General features: G+C 41.0%; 1 protein-coding gene across 4 annotated transcripts in view; it reads left to right on the top strand.

Annotated features, from left to right (window-relative positions):
* Nucleotides 1–7,732: 7,732 nt before the first annotated feature.
* The window catches only part of LRBA (LPS responsive beige-like anchor protein), a 742,057-nt gene continuing 738,492 nt past the window's right edge, over nucleotides 7,733–11,297 (top strand). For 2 of the 4 annotated variants that reach the window (XM_074272516.1, XM_074272513.1), the window contains exons 1-2: nucleotides 7,733–8,093; nucleotides 8,550–8,950. In XM_074272516.1, the coding sequence (XP_074128617.1) occupies nucleotides 8,732–8,950 (219 nt within the window). In that variant the 5' untranslated portion in view covers nucleotides 7,733–8,093; nucleotides 8,550–8,731. The other 2 variants (XM_074272515.1, XM_074272514.1) reach the window with 2 other exon arrangements.

Genomic DNA, 11,297 nt, shown 5'->3' with positions numbered 1-11,297 from the left:
TTTTTTGTACATGTGAGTCCTTTTCTATTTTTCATGATTGCTTTTTAATATTTTTCCATTTATTCAATATAGTTTTTTATTTTAGAGGAATTGTCGGATTTCATAAGCAATTCCATAGTAGGATATATGTTTACTATCACAAAAGTGACTGGAAGACGTGGAAAACACAAAATTCCCTGTGCTTTTTTATTTGTATGTACACACTTTTTGCTTGTGTTCAAAATTATACAAGATTCCTTGAAAGATATAACAGAGGTAATTCTTGTTCAACAACTATGTAATCATTAAGATCAGATGAGTGATTAAAAAAAAGGGATATGTATTTGTCACTGGCATGAAGTAGACACAGTAAGGAAGTCTGAACAGAAGAGAGTTTTCCCAAAGAAGCTGTGTAAACAAAGGCTATATTTGTGTATATTTGAAGATATAACATGAAACTGGACATGGCTGAGTCAGTTGGTCCAATATACCATCGTGTAAGTAAATTAACATGATCTGATTGGGCCCAGAAAGAGTAGGTTTCTTTTTTTTAACTGGGAGTAGAGGAGAGAAAATTTTTTTAAAAGCCACAACAAATCTGATTATCTGATAGAGTTTCTTGGTGCCATGGTAATATAAAATAGACAGAATCACTTTAGATAATAATACAGAAAATCTCAAGAGTATACATATGTGTGAACAAATGAGAGAGACAAGGTAGGACGAGGTGATTGGGAAAGAAAAGTAATTATTAGTGAAGTGATTGTGGGGATACTTTAATAAGAAAATATCTCACTTATAATACCTTTCTGTTCCAAGAGATTCTCCCCTCCCCCAACTGGCCTAATAATGTAACTATTTTGGAGTTAGTACAAATTCCTGAGCAAAGTCAAGGCTGCCAAGGAATTGTGGGCCAGTTTTATATCTTGGCCTGCACATGGGACATGTGAAGCTTCATGTTTTCCCAGGACCACATTGCAACAACATATTTGAAGCTACGTTGATATGCCAAATGTGTTTCAGATCAAAGAAAAACTCAAGCACAAGCAAGTACTTCCATGGCTTCTGGTCTTGATGTACATGGAGCAAGATGGAGAAAACAAGCCTTTAAAATATGTGACATCCCATAGAGAATACTACTGTCTAGTTTACTACAGTGTGCCTTTGCATGCTGGTCATAATATAGGCAATGATGATGTACCACATATGTGCCTGATGAAAAAGGATGGAAATATTTAGAGGATAGATGTTGTACTTGGCCCACCAGCATTTAAACAACTTTTCCCAACAACCTATCCTCACTAGCAAAGTTCCATGTCTTAGCATTAGCCCTGAAGTCAGGAGGACCTGAGTTTAAATTTGACTTCAGACACTTAACACTTCCTGGCTGTGTGACCCTGGGCAAGGTAATCCCAATTGCCTCAGAAAAAAAATTCCATGCCTTTCAAATTGGACATAACAGTTACATTAAAAATGATATATGTTAAGCATAATGAGCTAAAATAAACATTTTCCTTTTAGTATGTTGAATGAAAAAAGTTTTTTGTGTATGGCATGAGAAATGATTTTCATTTTAAGCTATATTATAATATTCCTTCCACTAAAGTCCTATTCTGATGCTTCAATATGGCCAGATATGCCAGTGGAGAATAAGTTTTCCAGGGAAACAGTCCTACCAAAGTAGAAAGACTGACTATGACCCTGATGAAAGATAGGTCTTGTTGGAGAAGCTTATCACCAGTGCTGATCACCACAGAATGAATTATCTTTTGGAATAGCCAGTTCCTGAAAGTTGTTTACTAAGCTGGAAAGAGGCTTCCAAAGTGCATCTGGGATCCTGTTATCCTTATTGACCCAATCTGATAAGTTTCTACAATGTGAAAGACACTATATTAGCTACTGAGAACAGAGAAATAAAATGAAAAATGGTACCCTCTTATGAAACTCACAACCTCCTGATGAAAATGAAGATCCTTGAACTCAAGACATATGAGAAGACTCATGATGTAATGGCAATATGCTTTCCTCCACAACTGCAAACATTCCCAGAGGCTAATCAGAAGGGGATATATTTATGTAGATACATTTATAGTTATCTACTTAAGTATTGCTGAGTATTTGATAATCAACTGACAATCATAGTAGGTAGTATTACCATCAGGGGCTCTAAGATCCCTCGAGGGGATGTAATAGCTAAACTCTCACTCTTTAAGGAGAGTGAGAGTTTAGATAAGCACCTCAAAGCAGGTACAATAGTAACTATAGTTGACATTTACATATTGCATTAGGAATTTAAAAGTTGGAAGGAATCTCTAGGGCCATTATCTAGTTTAATTCCTACACCAAAGGAATCCCCACAGCAACCAATGGTCTTCTAGCCCGATCTTAAAAATATAGGGAGGGAACTTTCCCCAGGCTCATCATGTAGTCCTTCAAAAACTCTGTTTAAGGAATATTTCCCTGATTTCATCTAAATTGATGACTTTGAAAACTTCTACTCAGTGTTTCTGATTTTACTTTCTAATGCCAAATGACACAAATATAGTCCCTTCTCTCCCTGATATATTGCAAATATTTAAAGATAGCTGTCATGTTCTTCCTTGTCCCTTACTTTTCAGTCTTTTTTCCCTGGGTTGAACATGCTTAGTTCTTTCCACTGATCCTTATAGGTCAAAAACCCTCCATCGTTCTAGTTGCCCTTCTCTGGGTATTTTGCAATTTATCAACTATTCCTCCCTCTCCCCTTGATATTATTTTATCTTTTTCCAATTACATGTAAAGATAGTTTTCAATATTCATTTTAAGTTCCACAACTAAAAACCACTTTCCACACTAATAAAGTCAAATCTACTCAATTGGAAAAATATCAAGAACTCTTGGGTAGGCCAAGCAAATATAATAAAAGTATAATAAAAGACAGTACTACCTAAATTAATCTACTATTCAGTGCTAATACCAATCAAACAGCCAAGAAATTATTTTACAAAGCTAGAAAAAAAATAATTAAAAAAGTCCATTTGGAAGAACAAAAGATTAATAATGAAAAAAAATGCAAATGAAGGTGGCCTAGTTGTACCAGACCTAAAACTATATTATAAAACACCCATCATCAAAACCATTTGTACTGGCTAAGAAATAGATGATCAGTGGAATAAGTTAATTCACAAGACACAATAGTCAATGGTTATAGTAATCTAGTGTTTGATAAGACCCCAGTTTCTGGGATAAGAATTCAATATCTGACAAAAATTTTTAGGAAAATTGCAAATTAGTATGGCAGAATATAGGCATTGATGTACATCTGACACTCTGGACCAAGATGAGGTCGAAATGGATTCATGATTTAGACATAAAGAGTGATATTATAAGGATATTAAAAGAACAAAGGATAGTCTACCTCTCAGATTTCAGGAGAAGGAAGGAATTGTGGCCAAAGAAGAACTAGAGTACTTATGGAATGTAAAATGGATAATTTTGAGCACATTAAGTTAAAAAGTTTTTGTATAAAGAAAATCAATGCAGACAAGATTAGAAGGGAAGCAATAATCAGGAGAAAAACATTTACATCCAAGGGTTCTGATAAAGGCCTCATTTCTAAAATAGAGAATTGACTCAAATTTATAAGAATTCAAGCCATTCTCCAATTGATAAATAGTCAAAGGATATGAACAATTTTCAGATGATTAAAACTATTTCTAGTCATATAAAAATGCTCTAAATAATTATTGATCAGAGAATGCAAATTTAGACAACTCTGAGGTACTACACACCTTTCAGATTGACTAAGATGAATGAAAAAAGCATGACGAATGTTGGAGAGGATGTGGGAAAATTGAGGTATTAATACATCGTGAACTGATCCAACTGTTCTGGAGAGCAATTTGGAACTATCCCAAAGGGCTATCAAACTGTGCATACCCTTTGACCCAGCAGTGTCTCTACTCAGCCTGTATCCCAAAGAGATCATAAAAAAGGGAAAAGGACCTAGAAGGGCAAAAGTGTTTGTAGCCCTTTCGGTAGTGGCAAGAAACTAGAACCTGAGTGGATGCCCATGAATTGGAGAATTGGCTGAATAAGTTAAAGTATATGAATATTATGAAATATTATTGTTCTATAAGAAATGATCAGCAGGATGATTTCAGAGAGGCCTAGAGAGACTTTACATGAAGTGATGCTAAGTGAAGTGAGTAGTACCAGAACATTGTACATGGCAACAATATTAGAATATAATCAGTTCTGATGAAAGTGGCTTTTTTTCAACAGTGAGGTAATTCAAGCCAGTTCCAATAGACTTGTGATGAAGAGAGCCATCTGTACCCAGAGAGAGGACTGTGGGGACAACATTGTATTTTTACCTTGTAAAAATTGTTTGCTTGTATTTTGTTTTCTTTCTCATCTATTTTCCTTGTTGATCTGATTTTTCTTGTACACCATAATTGTGGAATCCTTAACATATTGGATTACTTACCATCTAGGGGAAGGGGGGAAGGAAAGAAAAAAAATTGGAACACAAGTTTTTGCAAAGATGAATGCTGAAAATTATCTGTGCATATATTTTGAAAATAAACAGCTTTAATAAAAAAATTTTTTAAAAATGATTTTGAGTTCCAAATTTTTTCACAGTCTCTCCCTTATACCTTTCTCCCCAAGACAGCAAGCAATTTGATACGTTACATATGTACAATCATTTTAAATATTATTCATGTTGTAAAAGAAAAGTCAAAAGGGGAAGACTACAAGAAAAAAAAAGTGAAAATTTTTATGTGGAACAACTATATAATGGGAAAAGCAGGATGTGAAAGTATCTACTACTTGTTAATAAGACTTTTGTCTCAAAAATTTCCTAGCCTAAGTAAACAACAATGGAAACAAAAGTTTTCAGTAAAGGACAAGAGCGCTTCCCATATTGACATACACAAATCCTTACTTATCCTCTTCCCAAACTGTTTTACTTTAATTCATAGAACAGAACTAGTAGTAGTGACTAGAAATTACAGGAAAGCAGATGTCAGGGTCAAGAGCTCAAATATTATTCCAAACCTTGCATATTTTGTGTACTAAATTGTTATTCAGTCATTGCTCAATTGTGACCCATTCTTTGTCACTCCACTTGGGATTTTCTTGGCAAAGATTTGCTTTGTCATTTTCTTCTCCAGTTCATTTTCCAGATGCAGAAACTGAGACTGAAACAGGTTTAAGTGACTTGCTTAGAGTTGCAATGCTAGTGTCTGAGGTCAGATTTGAACTGAGGAAAATGAGTGTTTGTATCAAGAACCAAATACCTATTAATCTAATTTCAAAAAATTTCCATTTATTTGTGGTTGTATGGTCAGGAATAGATTATAAGAACTGAGCACAAGAAGTTGACACAACATCTATGCTCGAAAAAGAGAAAGCATGTTTTGGTATTGACAGTTAATTGGCTTCTCTACGGGTATGACAAATTGAAAAGTCATATAGGGAAAAATATATATATATATATATATATATATATATATGTAATTTTAAATAGGATGATGTGAATATTCTGTACTTTGACACATATGGTCTTGATATGGAGAACTGTGTATAGAACACAGCACAGGAAGAAGAGGGGATGGGACTTAAAGCAGGGATCAAATAGAGTAGGGGAGATAGTACTAGTGTCACTATACAGAAATTCACTCCAAATATTCTGTAGTTCTGTGCCATAAAACTAAATAACCTGTTAGTTGCTATTTTGACAGTTTGCTGAGAGAATAGTTCTACTTTTCTCTTGTTTTTCCTTATCCTTCTCTTTTTTCCCTATTTCTTTGTCTAAACTTTGCCCTAAAGCTAAATCTTTATAAGCAAGTAAACTAGGGGTTTATTTGCAATTATCTAGGTTAGTAAAAAAAAAAACTTTACTTCTAGATCATTCATATTATTTTCCAAACCCTCACTTTTTGATGTAGTGGCAAATCTTCGAGGTGCTGCACACAGCGTTCACTGAATCCTGAAGGCTTTTCATCACAGACATCTTTTCTCTCATTCGAAGATAGCATTCATATGAATTAAATTACCTCCCCAATAGCACAAAACAAAATCCTTTAAGCAGTTTTCTAGAAATGCCAGGCCTGGAATCAGGAAAACTTACCTTCCCAAATTCAAATCTCCCCTTAAATACTTACTACCTGTGAGCTCAGAAAAGTCATTGAACCTTATTTGCCTCAGTTTCCTCATTTGGAAGATGAATTGGAGAAGGGAATGACAAACCAGTCTGACTTTGCCAAGAAAACCCCAAATCAGATCAGGAAAGACGCCAATCAACAATATTTAAAATTTCAAAAAAAAAAAAAAAAAAAAAAAAAAAAAAAAAAAAAGACAGCTCTGACACCAGAAGATTGGCATTAAAAAACTGGACTTTTGTTCAAGCGATGTCTGGAGTACAATTGCTTTGCAATTTCTAGAAAGCAACCTTTCTTGCTCTCTTCCTCCTGTTTATTTCTATATCCTACTCATGAAATATGATTGTGATCTCACTTATCGTCATATAAATTCCAAAACACCTGGCATAAGGCATTGCACACTATTGAACTGTGAGGGCTAAACATTTGAAAATTCATACCGCTACGGCAATTGTAACAGGCATTAGGGCCCGTTTGCATTTTAAGAAACATATAAAAGTTTTGGGCTTCCATTTATAAGGAATGCAACATATTTTTGGCTGCAATTTCTTTGCTCTTCGCTATTATTTGGAGAGGATTCGGGTTTTTTTTTTTATTATAGGTCAAAATGGGGAGGGATTTAAGAGTCTGATTTACAAGTTTCAGCAGTTTTTTTCTCCTCCACACTTTAATGCAAACTTTCTACAAGGAAGTGAGTCCTTTCCAATCCCCTTTTTTTCCTTCTTCTAAAACAAGCCCAAACTCTTTTCGGGACAGGAATTAAAGGCCCAGCACCAGCGACTTGGATCAGCTGCCGCCGGAATCCCGGCCACCAACTGTCCTCCTTAGAATGCGGGAGAGGTTTGGCGAGGCGGCTGCAGCTGCCAGCCTGGGAATCCCTTCCCGTCCCTCGCCCGCCGGGTCAGCTCCCTCCTTCCTCCCCAACTCCCCCCCAAGAGCGGCAGCTGCACAGAAGCATCTCCGCCGAGGAGGATCCAGCTCCCTTCCTCCTTCCCCCAGCGAGGTGGGCGGGCAGCAGCTGCTGGAGGCGGGCAGGTCGCTTAGACGGAGGCAACAGCTTAGCTCCTGCGGGGGCTGCAGCCCCTTGCGCTCGCAGTCTCGGCCACGGGTGTCCTCCTCTTCCTGGGATCACACTTTGGGAGCAGGGAGGGTCCCTCTTCCTGCGGTAGCAGGTAGGCGGAGCCATCGCCTGCACACCTTGCCCTCGTAAGACTGCCACATCTGGGAAGATCGCTTCGTCTAAGTGAGCCCAAGTCCGCCCCTCGGTTCCAGCCGGTCTCTCTGGGTCAGCCCAGTGCGGCCGCTGCTTTTGCTCCAGGTCCCCGAGGGCGCGCGCTGCGCGGGAAGCCAGGGACACACCTGGCTTCCACCTGAGCGGGCGCCCCCTCCCTGTGCTGTCTGCGCGCGCGCGGCTCTCCCCTCAGTGAGCTGGCCCGGCCTCGTTCTCGGTGTTCCTCTCGCATCCTTCCCCTCCGCCCGGCCTCCTTCCCACCCCCCAGTCGCTCCTTCCTCCCCCGCTCCCTCCACTGCTGCGCTCCACCTCGTGCCATTTCCCTCCTCCTTTCCCCTCCCTCCCCGCGCGCTCGGCGGCCGCGCACGCGCACGCCCGGCTCCGGCGGCGCGCTGTCATGGCGGCCGATGGCAGCTCCCTTCAGAGTAGTAGGCACTTGAGCCCGAGCCGTCTCGGTGGGAGCCGCAGCCGCCTGGGCCCCTCCATTGGGGCGATCGCCGGAAGCAGCCGCTCCGGCAGCTGCCGCCTTCTTCTGAGCTGAGCGAGCGCAGAGCGGGGCGGGCCCCGGAAGCGATGGAGTTCTGGGGTACCGCCGCCGGCTGCCAGCGAGCGGTCTAGGGAAACTTGGGAGGGAGCCTACGAGCGGGTGCACTGCCCGGGCCAGCTCCGGTCACCGCCTTCCCGACACCCTCGGCCCCGAGCCACCCCCAGACCCCGGCTCGCTGCTTCCCCCCCAGGTGTGTGAGGGGTTCCCCCGCCCCCTCCCACGCTTAAAGCTTTCAACCCCTCCCCCACCCTGCACCTGCATCTCTACCTGTACCGGCCCCTCCCCTTCTTTCCCGTGCCGGAGCGGGGAGGAGAGTTTGCTAGAAGTCCGTCCTGCCCGGGTGAGGGCGAATTCTCCTTCCCTCTCCCCTCTCCTCCCCTTCCGTCCTTCCCCTCCCTCCTATTCTCCGGCACCTGCCGAGGAGGCTACCTGGACGAGCTCCCCCGGACCGGTAGGGCTGGGTTAGCCACACAACCTGTCCGCTCCTTTCACTCCCTCCCCCCGGGCGGGCGCCTCTCTTTTAACTCGACTGGAGCGCGCCGCGGGGGCTTCGCCGTGAGACCACCCCGTCGGGGAACTTTGCTCGGCCGGTCCGAGCCGGGCCCGTGGGAGCCCAGGCTGACCCCGTGTTTTGGTCTCCCCACAGGTTCGTGTGCGGCAGCCCGAAAGCCTCGGGGAGCGGAGGTGGGCCACGCCGTGGATCGGGGCCGTCGGGTCGCGGGCAGAGGCCCTGCGTGGGGCACTTGAGGCGCGCTCGTGCGTGCGCCTTCCCGCGTGGGTGCAGCTGTGCCCCGCTCAGGAAGGGGTGACCGTAAAGGAAAACCCGCCATGGCTAGCGAAGACAGCCGGGCCCTGTCCCCGCCGCCAACAGGTGATGGAGGAGCAGGGGGAGCCAAAGGGCTGGGAGCCCCTCTGGACGCCGGTGCGCTGCCTCTGAAGCCCGGCATCCCCATCAGGGGCATCCGAATGAAGTTTGCCGTGCTCTCGGGCTTGGTGGAAGTCGGAGAAGTGACCAATAGGGATATTGTGGAGACTGTCTTTAACTTGGTGAGTAGGAGCTCAGGGTCAGCGCAGTCCCCTCGGAGGCTGGGGGGGGGAGAAGCCATGTGCTTGACTCCCCCTGGGTGAACGCTTTTTAAAGCTCTTGTCGCCTGAAGGGGAAAAGAACTTCATCCTGTGATCCTTTTCCCGCTGTCATCGAGATGCTGCCGATTTAGTTTTCCGAAGTTTTGAGTAACTGAGCAGATCACTTCCCACAGTAGTGAAAGCATTTACTTAATTTCTATTTCTGCTGCTTATACACAAAAGAAAATATACTAGGTAAAGAGTTGCTTGTTGTCCGTAGGAAAGTGCGAGGGCATGTGTAATGTGTGAAGATGTAATTTGGGGGGTTTTGGGGAGAGGATGTTAATGAAGTTTTGGAATTTTTTTTTTTTTTGCATGTACACATTCTTTTCAGCATTTATGCTATTTTAAATCAATTTCAGGTCATCTCGTCAGGGGGTCTAGAAGATTTTAGAGATACGAGCAAATAGCCATGCTTTCTGGTTTGATGTGTAAATCACAAAGATAGGGTGAAGTTATTTTTGATGTATTAGGTGTTTTTTTAAAAGAAAGATATCTAAAATACTTGTTGCTTCAGCTGGTATGATGGATTAATTTAATGGCAAAGACTTTTGTAGATGAATTCGTCACCATTTTTTAATGGTTACTTTCACTTGCTTGTCATGGGATACTGGGCCAGGCACCCAACTTACCGTGTTCTTGCTTACCCATCTGTTAAAATGGAGTTGGAGGAGATGGCCTCTAATGTTCCGTCTGGTTCTGAATCTATGATCCTATGTTCCTGAGTATCTGGGGAAGGTAATTTAGATTTTTATTTTTAAATACAAGTTTCATATTTGGCAAATAACATTTTGGTCACCTCAATTTTATATTATTAATTTTTATTAGACAATTTATGATCAAATTCATTTTTCTTTTTTAAAATTCCAAATGATCATTTTTCTATACACAACTGATCAGAAAAAGGGGATTGTATTTGAACTTGCAGATCACTTATATATTGCTTAAAATATACACGTACCCTTTTCAACCTGTAGCTTTCAAAGCTGTCCTGCTTGCTTATGTTTCCCTTTCACCTTCTGTCTTCTCCTGAAAATATTTTTTATAAATTCAGGTCGTGGGGAAGAGAACTTATCTGCTACCTCCTCTCTCCTTTCCCTTCCTAAATTAAAAAAAAGGGAACAAAACCTTTGTAACAAACGTGCCTGGTCAAGCAAAACCATATCTATTTTGGCCATGTCTGGGAATGTATGTCTTAAATCAATCACTTATTTATTTGGAATTGAGTAGTAAGTTTTATCTTTGGTTATTTGGAATTGTGGTTGGACATTGCATTAATCAGAATTATGATTAAATTTAAAATAAGAAGATAGCACTTTGAAATTTGGGTAGATTATATATAAAACCAGAAAAGAAATGAGATATAAATTTATTTTTTTTATCGCTCCTCACCAAAATGTTGGGGGGCATCAAAAGTTATGAACTACATTAATGATTTATGAAGGACTTTATTTTAAAATAAATACTAAATATAACTTTTGTATGTTTTTCACTTTTCTGGAAAGGGTATTAGGAAATATTCTCAATTTCATATCAAACTTAGTGTGTCCCAAACTAACTTATTTTCTCCCTCCTTCCCTTATTCAAAATGTTCAAATTTCTGTCAGAGACACACTATCCGTTTTTCCAAAATTGTAACCTTGGAATTATCCTTAACTTTTCATTTCACATATCTGACCCATTGCAGCATCTTGCTTTTTTTCCCCCCATCTCTTTCATGCAGCCCTGATTCTCACTTTTAGACCTGCAGCTGTGTTCATCCTTATATTATTTCGACAGCCTCCTAATTGATTTTTCTACTTTAACTTCCCCACCCTACTTTGTCTTCCACTTTACAATCAAAGTAATTTTCATTAAGTGAAGAGCTGACCATATACCTTTACTGGAGACAGAAAAGTAGTTCAGTAGTTTCTTCAGTTATGTACACCTCTTCAAGTGACCCCATTCAGGGTTTTCTTGACAAAAAAAAAAAAAAAAAAAAAAAAAAAAAGGAGGTTTACCATTTCCTTCTTCAGCTCATTTTCTATGAGGAACCGAGTCAAAGGTGACTTGCCCAGGATCACAAAGCTAGTAAGTGTTTGAGGTCAGTTTTGAACTCAGGTCTTCCAGTTTCCTGGGATAGCTAGCACAATGGATGGCCTCAGACACTTATTAGATAACTTGACCATGGGCAAGTCATGGAGTTTCTATTTGCCAAAATTTCCTTAACTGTGAAAAGGAATGTTGTGAGATTTAAATGAGACAATATTTATAAAGAACTTAGTATAGT

The sequence above is a fragment of the Sminthopsis crassicaudata genome, chromosome 6 (genome assembly GCF_048593235.1).
Source record: "Sminthopsis crassicaudata isolate SCR6 chromosome 6, ASM4859323v1, whole genome shotgun sequence".
NCBI classification, from domain to species: Eukaryota; Metazoa; Chordata; class Mammalia; order Dasyuromorphia; family Dasyuridae; genus Sminthopsis; species Sminthopsis crassicaudata.
The sequence above is the reverse complement of the archived record's forward strand: the minus strand, read 5'-3'. Positions and strand labels throughout refer to the sequence as shown.